Genomic DNA, 18,139 nt, shown 5'->3' on the forward strand with positions numbered 1-18,139 from the left:
CGTATTATTCCAGATATTTTTCAAGAAATAAATGTGACATTACTATTTACAGATATTGGTGAATGGCATCAGAAGCTTTTGAAGATAATTGTTATATGCCAATCTGCAACTTGTCCTTATTATGACAGATTGGTGTCATATGTTAAAAAATAGAAAAGTCATTAATGAGTCCATCATTTGAATCTGCTTCATTCAGGGTCTACTCAGGATAACACTTAATGAAAGCTATATTTACAGGTGACATACAGTAAGCAGGGCGGCACGGTGGTGCAGTGGTAGTGCTGCTGCCTCGCAGTTAGGAGACCCGGGTTCGCTTCCCGGGTCCTCCCTGCGTGGAGTTTGCATGTTCTCCCTGTGTCTGCGTGGGTTTCCTCCCACAGTCCAAAGACATGCAGGTTAGGTGGATTGGCGATTCTAAATTGGCCCTAGTGTGTGCTTGGTGTGTGGGTGTGTTTGTGTGTGTCCTGCGGTGGGTTGGCACCCTGCCCGGGATTGGTTCCCTGCCTTGTGCCCTGTGTTGGCTGGGATTGGCTCCAGCAGACCCCCGTGACCCTGTGTTCGGATTCAGCGGGTTGGAACATGGATGGATGGATGGATACAGTAAGCATGCTATACACACACACACACATACACACTACATTATACAGAGCATGTCTTTGGTTTGTGGAATTAAACTACAGCAGAGAAAATACACACATCTGCCGAACTCATATAACAAAGAACTATGTATCTTTTCTAGCCCAAATATATTTTGAAGAAGAAATACATATTGCAGTTAAAGGTGTTAATATGTTATTTTTGAATGTACATGCAGCAAAGACAGCAAGAGTGTAGCAGATACAGTATGTCTGCTGTCTAGCATTGTTTGGACTCTAGATGAGACACTTTCTTTTTGGCCTCTTTGTACTTTGTCCTAGTAGTAAAGGTATACTTTATCACCAGTTGTAAATATTATAATGGAACCCCAAAGCATCTTAAGAAAAATCTACCATACAATTCAGATTTTTCTTTTTTTGTTATTTTCTTCTTCTTTTAGCTGTCTTTACAAGTGTCTTTTTTACTCCTGTTAAATAAACCATGCTGTCTCTCACACTCTTTTCATACTACTGCTGTTATTAGCAATACAGAGATCTGAAGTGTCATGAAAGACAGCTATTGGTAAGCAATCAAAGCCGCATGACAATCACAATTAACAACCACTGCGTTGTAAAATTTTGAATCTCTTTGTTCTTTTATGGTCAAACATTTCTCCCATCTACCCATTTGGACTAAGGTGTTAAGCACATCTTTTAATAGACACAGGAAACATTTGACGATGTTTTGCACTTTTTTCCTGTTTAATACATTGCTTGATTAATTTAACAACTTGACAATTTAAACATTGTTTCATTGTTTTGCTATATGTTTTATTGAACCATTTGGAATAATTAAGTTGATAAGACTGACGAGCTTTGTTAGGCTGAATTGTCTGTTCTTGTCTAAATCTTTCTATTGTTCTAATATTCTAATGTGTTGCTGTCTTATTATTATGTTTTGTTAAGAAGACCACAAATTATAGTCAGTTCTATGTCTGCATGAATCATAAATGAGTCCCAGGGGCTTAAAATTTGAACATGCTGAAAATAATGTCTGTAAAGAGGGTTAATTTTCAATTCCATACTCATGAAAATCCAAAACGAGTACAATCTAAATGGTTTGATTGCATTGTATTTATAATCATTGTTTTGTGTGTTCTGGGAAAATGGGTATTGAACATTCCATTAAGGAAGACAGGCAGGCCTAGATGGACAGTTTGACTACTTTCTGCAAACTGAAGGTTTGCTTTTAGCTACCCAATCCTTTAGCCTTCTTTGAATGAAGATTGATTTAAGGAAAAGTATTACTGTTCCGAAAAAGTTTTTTCACTTATTTTATAATATACTTAAACCGAAACCTTGTTTCTCTCAAAATGTGCCTTCTGAACTTATATTTACATTTTAATATGGGAAATTGTTTTTTATGTTTGTGTGTGCATTTCATCAGCAGAGCTTGTTTCTAAAAAATGTAAAAATAGCCTGTAGTGTTTTTCCCCCAAACTTATTGGGTACTTGAATGCTAGAAAAAGCACCACTTCGCAGGAAAACAGGAAATTGTATACTCAGCATGAACTTTCCTTCGGGAAACACTGTGCCTAATTGAGCAGAACATTGCTCAGTGAAAATACCACTTGTGCTTCTCTAGTGTACCTTCTGGGGAGACAAGAAGACATTTGTTTAAAGACACAGGGCACCTCTTCAGAGTCAGATTTTAAAAGGAAGTGTCACCTTATCACTGCTGAGATATCTCTTATAAATTTTATATGCAGATGTGTTTAATTAATTATTCTTTCTCTTGTTTCTAGGGATCACATTTATACTGTTGATATGGACACATCACACTCTGATGAAATATATTTTAACAAAGTAAGTGGATTAATAAGTTCTCTGTGGCAATTATGTATTTTCATTAAGTATAGTAAATATTCTACACCCCCCCCCAACCTTGAACAATTTCATATTTTTAGGTTACATGATGGAATTGTAGCATATTCAGAGTTGCGATTTATCACCCGTTGTATATTACAAGAACAGTGTCATAAGGAAAAGAAAATTGTAGAAAAGAAAATAATTAATTGAATAATTAAAATTCTCACTTCAATTATCCTTTCAATGAAAAGCGTTATCATCTGGACATTGCATTTTTTGATCGGTATTCATAAAGTTCAGCCCCCCCTGATTTTACCATTTGGTGTGTGTCATATTGTTCAACTAGGCCAACTCATGAAGTATTAAAAAACAATTTTTCTATGCAATAGTGTTTTACAAGTCGCTTTGGATAAAAAGCTGAATGAGTAAATGAGTAAATGCACAGCCTATTTTTAACTTGGCAAAAATTATAATGAGGTCTTTTAAAGGATAAATGGTATAATTTTTGTCCATTTCTGTTTTAAAGATAGCCATAAGGGTAAAATTAATATTTACTAAGAGCTACTCTTTTCAGCTGCATTTTGAGTTGTAGATTTTCGGGAATGGAAGCTACATATTCTTTAAACACGTTAATGCACTTTTGTTGCTTTATCTGGAAAGGGGGCTTTCAAATAATCAATTATTAATTAAACACAGCATGAGTGTAGCTGAGTAGCTTGGCTAAGATTCTTCTGTCCTTTATTGGAAAGGATTGTGTATTAATCTTGTGAAAGTATTGTGCTCATTACTTTACCTGCAGAGAAAGATTACTTTGAATAAGAAATGTCATTGTGTTTTTGACATGACTGATAGTTCTTTCTATCTCTCTCTTTCTTCCTCTGTGTGTCATCTCTGGCCCTTTTCATAGAAACTGACATGGAAATCAAAACAAGCAGATGTAGATACTTGCAGAATGAAGGGGAAGCACAAGGTAAATAGCTCTGTTTTAAGGGGCTACCACAGTGAGCACTTAGTGTCTAAAATAACCTATGTGTCTGGCAGTCACTCTTTTATTTACAGTACATGTAGGTAACTGATAAACAGCTCTTAGAATTTACTTTTAACTTCATTGCATTTAAAAAGTGACTTTCCAGCCAAAACATTTTGGTTATCTCTTGAATATGACAATGTTCTACTTACCTGTATATGAATATGTCCACTTACTTGTGTTATAAACATGAAACACCAGCCTGTTTCTTTCTTTTTATATATAAGTACTTTTACACACATGCATCAAAGATGATCAAAGAGTACTGTGCCTTAAATACACAACAATTTTTACATTTGATTGATCTCAGTAAATTTTCACTGTTGCTCTCATTTCTCTTGTTTTATGATATTGTGAGACTAACCGTGATGAGAATTATGTTATTGGTTTAGAGCTTTATCCACTTAAACAGTCTAAATGCACTAAAAAAGTTCTGTGCTTACCCGCTGTCTCTCTCTGTATATGCATATATACAGTATATATATATATATATGTGTATATATATATATATATATAAAACACCTCAAACAAGTCTCTCTTTAGTGGAAAAAGCTAAAAAGTTTTTTGGAAATTTGTCTAAGATTAAGTCCATCACATATTTATGAAGTAAAGAATGAGCTGCCTGGGATTGGGGTCATTCAAGGCATAATCACTTAATTATGCAGTGTAGTCTTTTGTGGGTAATGGTGAAAAACAAATCGTTAAAGGAGGACATTTCTCAGCAACCAATTGGTATTAGGGCATTAATTATTGTATTTGGGATTACAGTGATTATACGAGTACAGGAGAAATTATAAAACTATTATAATTAGATTATTTATACTTTTTACTATAATGTTTTAGTACAAATGTCTTGTAAACAAGCTAGTGGTATAATGGGATAAAACAGATTGAAATGATGTTGTATGTGAAAACACGTTTATGTGTGTTTCAGTGACATTTAGCAGTCTGATCTCTGTAACATTTGGTGTAATTAATTTCCCTTTGCGCATGTGGACAGTTTGTTCATTAAGTTAAACAGAAAATGGCAGATATGACTGTCATCAGCAGCAAGGCTGCATTTGCCAATAAACTAACTCCTGAAAGAGTAATGGTACTAGAATTGAAACTCATTCCTTTTGTTGCGTTTCCTCAAAGCAGTGGGAATGATGAGGATTTGGTTATTATAGGAGTTAGTTCTGCAAATGAAGAAGGGGTGTTTCTTTCTACATTAGTAATTTGCTCTGGTCCTTTCTTTGTAGGATGAATGTCATAATTTCATCAAAGTGTTACTACAAAAAAATAACGACACACTTTTTGTGTGTGGGACAAATGCCTTTAATCCAGCATGTAGAACATATAAGGTAAGTGTTTTTGTTATTGCTAGAAGTGTGATATGTATTATCATGTTAATGTTTCACTTTAAAGAATATCAGTTATGTAGACCAACATTTAAATGTTTGTTTGAGTTGCTGAACATCTAAAAAGTGTGGAGTATTTTTTATGTATAGCAATGCTGATTCTTTCATTCATGTTATGCTAGTTTCCAAATGAGTAATGGAAAACCGTGGCAGTTCAGAGGATCACACAACATTGTTAAGAATCGGATAGGAATTACATTCCTTACAGGGCTAATTATTTCCATGTAACCCAAGAGTCTTATTTCAGAGACTTAGAAATGACTATAAATGTACATACAGTATGTCTTCCTGTTGAATAATAATTATTTATTTATTTGTTTTTCTGTTATTGGAGAAAAGAATGCCACTTAGCCAACACTTAAGTGCCACTTAACAAACTCTTAACTGCCTTGAAATTATTTTTTTACATTGCAGTATACAGTGTTTATGAAAGCCACCTCCTTACTTGAGGCATCTGAAGTAGATCAGCCTAACATGTGGTGCTAAAAGTAAAGAGCACGCATCTGTATCCCTAATCTTAAAACAAGATTTGACCCTGCCGAAGAGAGCTTCTGGAAATTGATTTTTCCTTGTTAGTCAAGATTGCTAAACAGGAACATCTGTTTATGTGGACTTCTGATATTGCAAAGTTAGTATTACAAAATAATTTCAATCTAAATGTCCCTCCAGCACAATTTTAACTCACATCAATAAATAAATCCATAAAATTAGAGGAAATTATTCCACAAAAAAGCCAACCTCACTTTGACAGAAACATTGCAACTGACATTCATTTCCTTTACATCTTGGAAGCTGCTGTGAATACATACAGTTTTGCCTTGAAGAAAACAACACACTTATCCTTTTTTCTTTATTATAGCTTCCTGTGCATTAATCATTTAAGATTTTTTTCTTTTGATTGTTGAGGTTTGAGAATCCATGGGGAATGTAGTGTTTAATGCATTTTCTCTCAAACTTGCACATAATAAAATGTCTGGGTTTTCCTCAAACCCAGATTACAATTCGAACAAAATTACACAGTAAACACAGTGTGTTGAATAAGGCTGTATTATGAAATGAAGCCTTATAACCACAGTACAGCAAGCAGTTGGTCAAAGAGAGAAAACAATAAATATTTTAAGCAAAAGAAGGATAAGTCAAGGACAGCTGAACACACATAGTCTTATGGCAGCCGGTGTTGCTCATAGCAAGAAAACATTCAACATCACGTAGGACCTAATTTTGCTGCATACGTGATAGGTGTCAAATAAAGCTGTAAATTAAGTTTGGAGTGAGCCAGTGTCAGATGATTTGGTAATTAGGAGAATACTTGAAATTAGCAATGACGTTAAAATTCAGTTTCAGGAGATGAAGTGTGGTATGCTGACTTTAGCAGTGATGCTTTAGTTTTCATATTTTTTCAATACTGCTTGGATGTTTTTTATTTTTTGCTTCATTCCTAATGCTACTAAGAAAGACAATAATACTGAAATAAGATTCAGTAAGAGATTCACCGTCCATTTTATTATGAAGCCAATTAATTATATCAAAAATAATATGGATAATTCAAAGTATTTCACTGATTATAGATAAATATTTTTGAATTATAGATACAGTGTCCTGAGCCTGACTCCTGACTCCATTCTTCCAGTTCCTGCAGGGGTTTTTCTTAGGGTTTTCTCTCACACTTCGAAAGACATTCAGGTTAGGTTATTTGTTCACTCAAATTTGACTCCAGTCTTAGTGAGTGTGGGTGTTTGTGTGTGCTTGGCTTGCAGTGGGCAAGTGTATTGTCCAGGGTAGTTCCCCACTTTGTTCCCAGTTCTGCAGGGGTAAACTCTGGTCACCCTTCAAAACTGAATTAAATTAAGTCTAAGTATGTACAGTATGTATGTACAGTATGTTTGTATATTTGTATGTCAAAATCAGTGTACTTATTTTATACTTAACATAGGGAGGGCCACAGAACAGGAGATCACAAAGTACAAAGCTTCCTTAGAAAAATAAAACTAAACTAGGCGCTTCACTGGGCCTGCTTATTCCTCTGAATACGTAGGTATGGTTGCTTTAACACATACCCATCATTCTGTGTTGTGAAAGCACTCTTCTATTAATTTCATCCTTGCCCTTTATTCTTCCCACCGTGTCCCAGGTCCACTTCTAACATAACCAGTAGTGAGTTTGGACCATAGATGGGTCTAACCCCGAGCCCCAGTCACTTTGATCTGTTCTGTTTAGTCATTTCTGGAGTTAAGGATATATCAATTTAGCCTCAGAAAGAAAACTGAAGCATCCCCAACCGGCTTGGCTACAGCATTCTACCTGTCTCAACCAGACTCAAAATAGATGTGGTCTGAAGCTAAATTAAACCTCTCCCAGGATCACTTCCAAGCCAGTGTCCAGAGTCAATTCCAGGGTCAGAGACAGCCCACTTTAGCTACAGAGTCAAAAGGCCAGAAGATTCTGGTGTCACCTATTAATGCAAAACATGATTCTATCTTTCCAGGCTAGGCAATTTGTGCAGTTTGAGCTGGTGGGTCCCCATAGTTAGTCTCTCTTTTTGCTGTTCTCTTAATGTTTACATCTAGGGAACTACTACAGTATATGCAGGATACAATGTTTAGCAATCCCTAGTGGATCCTTTCTTGTCACTAAGGCATGTAGCAGTGTTCTTTCACTGCCAGAACAGAGGTGTCTTTAACTAATCATCACTCCCTATCCCCCTTTCTGTTTTTGTTTTTTTTAATTTTTTCTGAAGAGAACTTTAATATGACCATCCCTTGCATCCTTTGCAAGGTTAAGGAATTTCATTTAGGTCCTCCTGTACATTGAAGTTGGGTTTAATATTAAACCCATGACTTTGCTGACTCATTTTAGCTCCCTAGTTAACAACTAGTTAACCTACTGTACATGCAAATGTAGTTTTTGATATATGTAAAACATAAGATTTTATGTGTACAATGTAAATGAAAATAAGCTAAGGTTAAAAAAGCTAATGAATTCTAAGGGGTGGAAGAGAAAGAGAGCAATGCTATTTCTATTGTATCCTTAAACCCATACAACAATTAGTGACAATATAACAATACGCTTCATAGCTGTATCACTTGCCAATAATATGAAATCTATGTCAAAGCTATCATATGTACAATGTACTACCTTAACCTAAGACTACAAAAATGTCAACAGTTAAGAACTTTGTGAATTGGAATGTCAAGGGTCTCAATCACAAATTAAGAGAAATAAAGTACTGTCACACTTAACAAGTCTAAATGCCAAGAAAGTACTTTTACAAGAGACTCATTTATTAAGCAAGGACCAGTGGCAAAAAGAGTGGTCTGGCCAAATTCTTCACTCTAGCTATAGAAAAAAACCAGGGGCGTGGGAATTTTAATACACAGAACTATGCGATTTGTAGTGTCAGATGCAATATCTGAATTTTGAAGGGCGATATGTCAGGATGATGGGCAATTTATCCATTCATCCATCCATTATCCAACCCACTATATATCCTAACTACAGGGTCACGGGGGTCTGCTGGAGCCAATCCCAGCCAACACAGGTTTCAAGGCAGGAAACAAACCCCAGGCAGGGCACCAGCCCACTGCAGGGCGCGCAGACACACACATCCACAAACCAAGCACACACTAGGGACAATTTTAGAATCGCCAATGCAGCTAACCTGCATGTCTTTGGACTGTGGGAGGAAACCAGAGTACCCAGAGGAAACCCACGCAGACATGGGGAGAACATGCAAACTCTACAGTGCTACCCACTGCGCCACCATGCTGTCCTTGGGCAATTTATCTAAAGCTAAAATAGAGCTTTTTTTCCAAAATGTATTTGCATCTATCCTTAATTTGAACGTAGTTTGTAACAGATCATAACTTATCTGACCCATGGAGGTTCTTAAATTCTAACCTAAGAGCACACTCCCTCTTCTCACCTGTACATGATTGTTACTCAAAAATTGATTATTTCCTCATTGACAATCATTTTTTGCCCACTATCAAATCTTGTAAGTATGACACTTTCATTATCTACTGTATGATCATGACCCTCTGATCATGGAGCTTAAATTACTGTGTCCTACACACACATCTTGTAGCTGCCATCTTCACCGCCTGTCATTAACTGATGAGAACTGTACAGAATTCATATCCAAGCAAATTGATTATTTTCTTGAGATAAATGCAGAGGTCTCAGCAGGTATACTCTGGGAAACTCTGAAGGTATTTTTAAGAGGACAGATTATTTCATATATTTGTTACAAAAATAAGCTGGAAACCAAGAAGGCGTCTGAGTTAATCAGTGAAATTACCAGAATAGACCTAAAATGCACCAGGTCTCCAAATTAGGCACTCTAAAGGAAAAGACAGGTTTTGCAATCACAATTTAACATCTTGACTACTAAAGAAACGGAACAGCTTATCTTTAAATTGCGACATCATTATTATGAACACGGGGAAAAGGCTAGTAAGATCTTAGCCCCACTAATCCACAATTGGGAAGTCTGTAATGCAATAACAGTATTTAAAACACAGACTGAGATAAAATTATTAACCATAACAATATAACTTGACACATTTAGAGAGTACTATAAGCCCTTATATTCTACTTTGTTTAAAGACGATATGACACAATCAAAAGAGTTTCTTGATTCATTAGAGATACCAAAGCTAGATACTCTTAGTGCCGCAGAACTGGATAAACATCTTACACCTTCAGAATTACTAGATGCTATAAACTCACTTCAAAGTGGGAAAGAAGCCAGCCCTGATGGCTACCCAGTGGAATTTTATTAAGAAAAATCTCAAATAAGTTAGCTCCACTATTATTAGCAATGTTTATAGAAGCTAAAGACAAAAAAATTCTACCTCATACATTTCACCAAGCATTAATTACCATCGTTCTCCAAAGCTCTAGCCAGAAGACTTGAGAAAGTGCTATCTTCGGTAATATCACAAGATCAAACTGGATTTATTAAAGGCAGACACTTAACTTCTAACCTTTGACATTTGTTTAATATTATATATACACCCATTGTATCTTACATCCCACAGATCTTAATATCTTTAGAAGCAGAAAAAGCCTTTGATATAATTGAATGGGACTACCAATTCACCACATTGCACAAATTTGTATTCGGCCCAAACATATGTGCATGGATCAAACTACTTTATACTAGTCCAGAAGCCTCAGTTTGCATTAACATTACTTCAAACTAGAACATGGCACTCGTGACAAGGATGCCCCTTATCACCTTTGCTCTTTGCAATAACCATTGAACCATTGGTTATATAATTTCTGAACGCATCAGAGAATAAGGAGATTTTCAGAAGGACTTGAAAAGAAAATATCACTATATGCAGATGATATGGTATCTTATCAGACCCACAAAAGTCTGTGCCAACAGTCCTAAAAGCATTAGCAGATTTCCAAAAGATATCTGGACTTACAAACAGTTTGAATAAAAACATGCTTTTTCCAGTGAAATCTCTAGCATGTAATATCGGATGGGACACCTTTCCATTCATTTTAGCAGATCAGTTTAAATATCTAGGGTTAAATATTACAAGTAAATATAAAAGTCTTTTTCAACAAAATTTTGCTCTCTGCTTGGAAAAAATTAAACAAGACATGACTAGAGGGTCTACCCTCCACCTTATGTTAGCAGGGAGAATCTACATTGTTAAGATGACCATCCTTCCCAAGCTGCTCTTCCTATTTCAGAGCATCCCCATATACATTAACAAATAATTTTTTAATAAATTAGACTCAATTATAACTTAATTTATTTGAAATTCGAAACATCCAAAGGGCGACTCTATAATGACCTAAAGCAGGAGGGGACATGACATTACTCAGCTTTCAATTTTATTACTGGGCGGCAAATATACAAGCTATAAATACCTGGACATCATCACAAATTGATAAATATCAATAAGACTGGTCTGCAACAGAAAAAAATAACTTGCAGTACTACTTTATATTCCCTGCTCTGTGCTCCAGTTAATACAAACTACTGTCATTACACTAAAAATCCAATTGCCATTTATTCTCTCAGAATATGGAACCAATGTAGGAAGCACTTTAAGACAGAAAAAAACTTTTATCTGTTGCACCTCTACATAACAACCATCTTTTTCTACCCTCTCAAATATATACACTATTCAATGTCTGAAAAATGTCCAGAATTAAAACACTTAGAGACTTGTATATAGATAATACATTTGCATTCTGTTTCAAAGACAACTTCTCATCAACACAATTCCTCCACTACTTTCAAGCTAGAAACTTTGCTAAACAGAACCTGCCCAATGTTCCTCACCTTCCACCTTGTTCTATTCCAGAAGAAATATTGATCAGTCTTGAAAACTCAGATAGTATCTCTACAATTTATTAAAATATTTTTAAGTCTCTTCCTTTCAAAGACCCCAGAGTACATTGGGGAAAGGATCTGTCACTTAGTATTTCACTAAAGGAGTGGAAGGCAGTCATTCACAGAAAACACTCGAGCTCCATATGTGCAAAGTATACAGTCATTCAACTTAAAATTTTTTATTGAGCTCATTTATCTCATATAAAATTGTCCAAAATGTTTCAAGGGCAAGATTCAACCTGTGAACCTTGCGATCTAGCTCCTACCTCTTTGGGCCTCATGTTCTGGGCGTGTACCAAATTAACAACTTATTGGACAAAAATCTTTGCATGCCTATCAGAGACGGTCTTGGTGTCACAATCATTCCTAAGCCATTAACAGCTGTGTTTGGTGTACTCCCAGATGGGCTTAAAGTGGAGAAGGACAAACAAACTATAATTTCCTTTACTTCATTACTAGCACATAGACTTATCTTGCTCAACTGGAATAATCCAACCCGACCACTCTTAAGTCAGTGGGTAACTGATGTTCTATACTACTTGAAATTGGAAAAAATCAAATTCTCATTTAGGGAATCTGTTCAAAACCTTTTTAAAATAAGGCAGGATCTAAACAATTAACATTTTAAAGTACGCTTCCAGTTTGGGGAAAAGGATACTCTTCTTTTTTTGCTGCTTTTATAGAGTAGCTTTGGTTGTTGGCTCCTCTCTATTTCTCTTTGGTGGTGGTCAAATTTTGCTTTGATTTGTTAAATTTGACTTGACTGCATGGAATGTTATCTGTTTCTAATTAAAATCAATAAAAAATATTTAAAAAAAATGAAAGAACATTTGTAAGAAAACTACACAATTGTGGTTTCTAACCCAAGTTCCTTTCATAGCATTCAATGACAATTTTTATAATCATATATCAAACATAGCAAGTACATGCATTTTGTATGCCAGATGATATCTTTTAACACAACTCAGCACAGTTTATATTAATGAAACTTTCTCATAAATGAGACAGAGAGAGTTAATAAAAGAAAAGTATACTTGATGGCATGAAAAATGTTTGCATTACAAATTACTGTCTTTAACACAGCCTGTCTTTAAATTATGCTTTGATTTGACTGTCCCTCATTATTGAAAAGAAGTAAGAAATTATCTAAATTATTACCTCTATCCATCCATCCCTTTTTTAACCCATCAACCATGTTCATTATGTTGTTTTGCTGTATACTTTGTCTCATAGTTCTGAGGAATAACCCCCATCTTTATTTCCCTCCTGCTTCTGGTTAATAGATTATCTTTTTAATATAAAAACAGACATTGAAAATAGATTTAGCAGCTGTATGTCTGCTTATTCGATCTGTGTGAAGATTACACTGCCAGCTGCGTCTTCTTCCTCGTGAATTTTGCAGAAGGATTCCTGCAATGAATGTGCATTTTTAATTAATAGGAAGCACTTTAGATTTGTGCAGACTCTGAAAACTGATAGCTTGGTATCACCTTTGCACAGAGAAAGGTCAAGAAGTTAGATTCAGTATGATTAAAAACGTTAAAATCTTGAATATGTGCTGGATATTTTGCATCTAAAAGTAAGGTCTTGTAATGGATACCTTTGCCTATCAATCGAAAATATAATGCTTAAAAGCATTTCTCCTTTGAAAATGAACACTGATAATCTTAAATAAGGTGCAAAGGTATAGTTACTTTATACAATGTCCTGGATTATGTGCCTCATCTGTAAAGTTGTTTTTTATTGTACACTGAAACAATCTTTAATTTACCTAGCATGCTCACTGCTGTCCCAGATCTCTGTTGATCTGAGCTAAGTTCCTAGCACAATCACTGTTTGCATGTTGTCCCCTGACAAGTCCCCTGATCAGTATTTACACTGATTTTATTCAGGCACACTAGATTTCTCCCACCTCACAAAGACAATCATATTAGGTTATGTGGTGGCTTTAAATTGACTAAGAGTTGGCTGTGTGTAAGTGTGCTTTGCAGTAGACAGATGTGCCATGTATGGTTAGTGCATGTTGTGCGTCTAGTGGTCCTAGAAGGTTCAGATCCACCCTGGCATACTAGTAGATATAGCAAGTTCAGAAAATGAATGACAGATAGATGCCTATGAGAGAAATATCTGTTCATTCATTTTTGACAAGCGGTATGATCTAATTAAAAAGTGTTTGACTATTACTCACAAGACTGACAGTCTAATTCCTCACTGTTGACTTGCTTTGCAGCTTTGAGCAATCACTTTAACTGCTTGCTTTTCAGTTGTGAAAATCAAAATAAACAAGTGTTTTACTTTCCTGACCTTATAAAGTACACAGGGTGGTTTTCACTAATAAAATGTATTGTTTGTTCTGAAATCACTTTTCCATTTCAGTTCATCACAAAGCATGCCAAAACTCATTTACAGCTGATATAAAGTTGCCAATTAAGTTAATAGCTTTGGGATAGCGGTGGAAACCTGAGCCTCCAAAGAAAATCCATGCAAACACAACAAACAATACACATGCCAAGTGAACTCAGGTTCCAGGAACTACTAGGCAGTAGTGTTAACCACTCAAGAGACATTTTTCAGGGTCAAGCAGTGAGTGTCATGGGCACACAGAGTACCCGAGGATTATTGTAACTGTGAAAAGACAGTGAGATGAAAGAATGCAGCACAGACATTGTTAAAAAGGGAAGTTTGGGTCAAAATACCAGGAGTCAAAAAATAAAAACAAGCTGCCAAAAATCAGAGGGCAAAACAAAATTTATAGTCAAAGAACAACAAAGTTCAAAACCAGAAAGATAAAAACCAGACACAAGGGCCAACTTGCATTTAAGGCTAACTAGCACTAGAGATGGTGAGATTTTTATCCACTGAAAGACAACTTGAAAGTGTGATCACTGCCCTACAGTTTTTATACATAGCACATAGTATTATCAAAAGTGTGATTGCTGCGGTCATGTTATCAAAACTAATGTGTCATGTAAAAAAATCAATATGGTAATAAAAGGCAACTTTTATATTTCAACTCAAAATGCAAAATAAACATCTGAAATAGATTCTGCATATATATATATATATATATATATATATATATATATATATATATAGATACATGAGTATTTCAGTGAGTGAATAGTGTGTTCTGAACCTGTGGTACATTGTAACATGAGTGGGCTCTCATAGCTCCCCTCCACACCAAATACAATCTCTCTCTCTCTCTCTCTCTCTCTCTGTCTAGACTTTTGCGCTTGACCTCTGTAACTTTTTTCAGCTGTCACCCTCCTCTCTTGATTCTGTACTCAATATGCCTGTGAGACAGCTTTAAACCCCACCCCAAGGTTATGTCTGTCTAAGGCTTCCATGTGCAGGTGTCCCTACTTATATGAGCAGTCCATTGGTCTTAAAGGGTTTGATCTTCAATGCAGGTCCACAGCTGCCTGAAGCGTCTAAAGGTGAAAGAAAATATATTCCCTTCTGGAACTTTAAGCCCTCTGGAGTCCAGAATGTGTTGCTGACTCTGGCATTTCCTCCCTCGCCTAACTCTGTTTTAAAAAGAGAGAGTCAGACATCCCTTCCAGCAGCTGGGTTGCATACTCCTGATTTATGTTCACTTGGCAATTAGATAATTATGTAGGCAAATGTAATCTGTTAAATGTGTATTTCTATTAATTCACCTTAGTGTTATGTCTGTGCTACCAGACTATCTCATGATCCCAGCTGAAGAATTTTATATTTTTATGTGTGTCACCTTACTGTGTGTTGTCCATTAATTAGTCATAATTGTATGCAGCATATTACAAATTACTTGCTATCAACAAATCACAAACTACACAACTGAAGTGATATTGGGATAACCTGAGCATTGCCATCATTAACAGTATGCATAGTCACGTATGACTGACATTTCAACTTGTAGATTAGAGGTGGCATTCATTAACCATTAAAACAGTCTTTTTTTAAAATTGATACTAAAGAGAAAATTGAAAGTACACTTTCAGCAAGGATAATGATTTGCACTTATTGGCAATATTAGATTTATATGTTAAATTTGTTAAAGACTACTAAACTTTTAAGATATCAAAGGCCTGGATATTTTCGCCAATTTTAACATCAAGTCTAAGTAAGGAGTAACACAAACTATCTTACTTATGTCTTGTAAAACTTTCATTACACGTTAGAAGTCCTGCTATAAAAGCTTTTTTTCTTGTTTTCCATAAACTAAGTAATTTGTTTCATTTTGTTTACTAGCAAGTTCCTCATTTAAAAAATGATTCTGAAATCATTAAAATATAGTATTGCTGAAAAATAGGAGTTGTCTTCTTTAGACATTTGGCATTTATTACAAAAACAGCATCAAAAACAAGGCTAGAAGGTTATTGAGGGCTGGTAGCATTTAATTAAAGAATTCTATTTCTGGATTTGTTACAAGTGAGTGCTCTACAGACCATCTTAACAGTTCTCTTGTTTAACTGTATGTGCAGGGACTTGTAGCTACACTTGACAGAGATAGATAACTGGTAAGTGCTGACCAAAGACTACAAACCACAAAGTGACCTAACCAATAGACAGCAGAGGTCATGTGAGGTGCATTTTAACCCTGAGGTTTTGAAAGTATTTAAGGAGTATGGGACAAAAATATGTGGAAATCCTTACTGTGAAAGATTCAGTGGTATAACATTTGCTTGTTTACATATTGCAAAAACTGAATGGTTTAACCATGACGATATGCAAAAGTACAACTAAAATTTTGCTTCCAAACTCTTTACAGTAGCATATTCTTTACTCCTGTTTGATACCAAAAGGCCTCACAAGATTTTTACTGCACAAGTCCTTTTATTGCTTGTGTTATGGTGAGAAACATTTGCTAAAACTGATTTAGAGATTTTTGATCAAAAGATAAGTACAAATACTAGGAAGACCTGATGTTTTTGTCATGGAGACTTTCTAATGCATGGAAATTGCTGTTAGGCATTCCTGAAAGTATTTTCCAACATACCACTGACTAACAGGTCCTTGTAGTTTCTGAAAGGCTAATAAAGAGTGAACTTTAAACTTTTTTTCTTAGAAATAGGAAATGCAGCTTCTGATAATTTAGTACCAATTATTTGCAGATGGAATCTTTGGATGTCCTTGAAGATGGAATAAGTGGGATGGCAAGATGTCCATATGATGCAAAACATGCTAATGTTGCATTATTTGCTGGTAAGTTTATAAAGTATTTGTTTATCTTTCTTCTAATAAAGGTGAATGAGGGATGGACCCTATTTTAGAAGAATCATCTGAATGGCAGGGACCAATGGTGGACTGGTTGAAAGTCCCCTGTAGGCCACATAGGTGCACACTCCCACACTTGCTTATATGGGGATAATTTAAAATTTGAAGTCAACTTAATACACACATATTTGAAGCATGAGAAACTTCGCAACATTAGGCACACGTGTAGAGTCCACAGTCACAGTGACCAGCCTATCATTTGAAACTATTATGTGGAAGCTGTAAAAGTACAGAAACCACCACTGTGGCATTGTTGTGGCCATACACTTTTGCATAACAAGCGAGTAAAAATTTCACTATAGTTTGTATATGTCAATAATGACCCTATGAACCTATGATATGTTGTCTTCATTTTGAATTAAAAAATAGAGAAGAAAGACTAATTCTAACATGACATTTCATCATAATAGCAGTCCTTAATATTTAGAACAGTGTTAAGTAGTACTAGGTTGTTGTACCGTGTTAGCCATTATGAATATAGAGAAAAGCCAAGCAAAATGACACCTTTTATTGGCTAACTGAAAAGATTACAATATGCAAGCTTTCGAGGCAACTCAGGCCCCTTCTTCAGGCAAGATGTAATCATTTACATCTTACCTGAACAGATTAGAGATACAACAGATACAAGATTTCATCTTGCCTGAACAGTGTTAAGGAAGACAAAATGTACAGAAAGAGAGTTCATTTAATAAATAAATACAAAAGAAGAATACGGGGTTCTAAATAAACAGGACAAAACAACGTAGCTGCATCTGTCACTGATTAATTATAATGATTGTTTTAGCTCTGTCTGTGTGGTGTAGTGACCATCCCACATCCACATGACTCGATATGTACAAAGTAGGGATGCACCGATACCAGTATCTGGTATCGGCCTCGATACCACATTTTCTAAAGTACTCGTACTCGTTAAAAGTCCCCCGATACCGGGGACCGATACCATGGTCTGAGAAATGTCTATGTTTGAGCGGCGTGTAAGGGGTTAATCACAGGCGCCGAGTGCCCGCCCCCAGGCCACGGCTGCAGCTCAGAGCAGGAAGAAGGCGAGGCGAGACATGTCAGCCGTGTGGAACTATTTCAAAGTGAATGAAGACGACAAAACAAAGGCGGACTGCAAATTGTGCTCAGCGAAATTGTCCAGAGGAGGCTCAAAAGGTAGCGCATTTAACACAAGTAATTTAATCAAGCACCTAAAATCCCAACACGACAACGAGTACAAAGAGTTCACCCACGCTTCTAAACCAACACAACCCACGCTGCAGCAAACTCTTGCAAGACGAGAGAAAATGTCCAGAGACAATCCACGTGCTGTGAAAATAACACAGGCAATTATCGAGTACATTGCATTGAGTGACCAGCCACTCTCAGAGGTAGAAAATGTGGGATTCCTGCGTCTTCTCCATGTTCTGGAGCCCAGGTATGATTTCCCAAGCCGCCGCTACATGACTGACACAGAGCTGCCTAAACTACACGACTCCGTGAAAAAACATATCCACAGCCTACTGCAAGCCTCCTCTGCGTTTAGTTTCACCACGGATATTTGGACAAGCAGTGTTAGCCCCGTGTCGCTAATTAGCCTAACCTCCCAGTGGATAGACGAGAGTTTCACGCCGCAACAAGCCATATTACATGCGAAACAATTCCGCGG

General features: G+C 36.1%; 1 protein-coding gene across 4 annotated transcripts in view; it reads left to right on the forward strand.

Annotated features, from left to right (window-relative positions):
- sema6a (sema domain, transmembrane domain (TM), and cytoplasmic domain, (semaphorin) 6A) overlaps positions 1-18,139 on the forward strand; it is a 162,903-nt gene that overhangs the window by 86,753 nt on the left and 58,011 nt on the right. For all 4 annotated transcript variants that reach the window (XM_051929422.1, XM_028805261.2, XM_028805262.2 and 1 more), the window contains 4 exons: positions 2,381-2,441; positions 3,352-3,414; positions 4,713-4,814; positions 16,329-16,419. In XM_051929422.1, coding sequence (XP_051785382.1) covers positions 2,381-2,441; positions 3,352-3,414; positions 4,713-4,814; positions 16,329-16,419 — 317 coding nt within the window. The remainder of the gene's footprint in view (positions 1-2,380; positions 2,442-3,351; positions 3,415-4,712; positions 4,815-16,328; positions 16,420-18,139) is intronic.

Source organism: Erpetoichthys calabaricus, chromosome 7, assembly GCF_900747795.2.
Source record: "Erpetoichthys calabaricus chromosome 7, fErpCal1.3, whole genome shotgun sequence".
Taxonomy (NCBI): domain Eukaryota; kingdom Metazoa; phylum Chordata; class Cladistia; order Polypteriformes; family Polypteridae; genus Erpetoichthys; species Erpetoichthys calabaricus.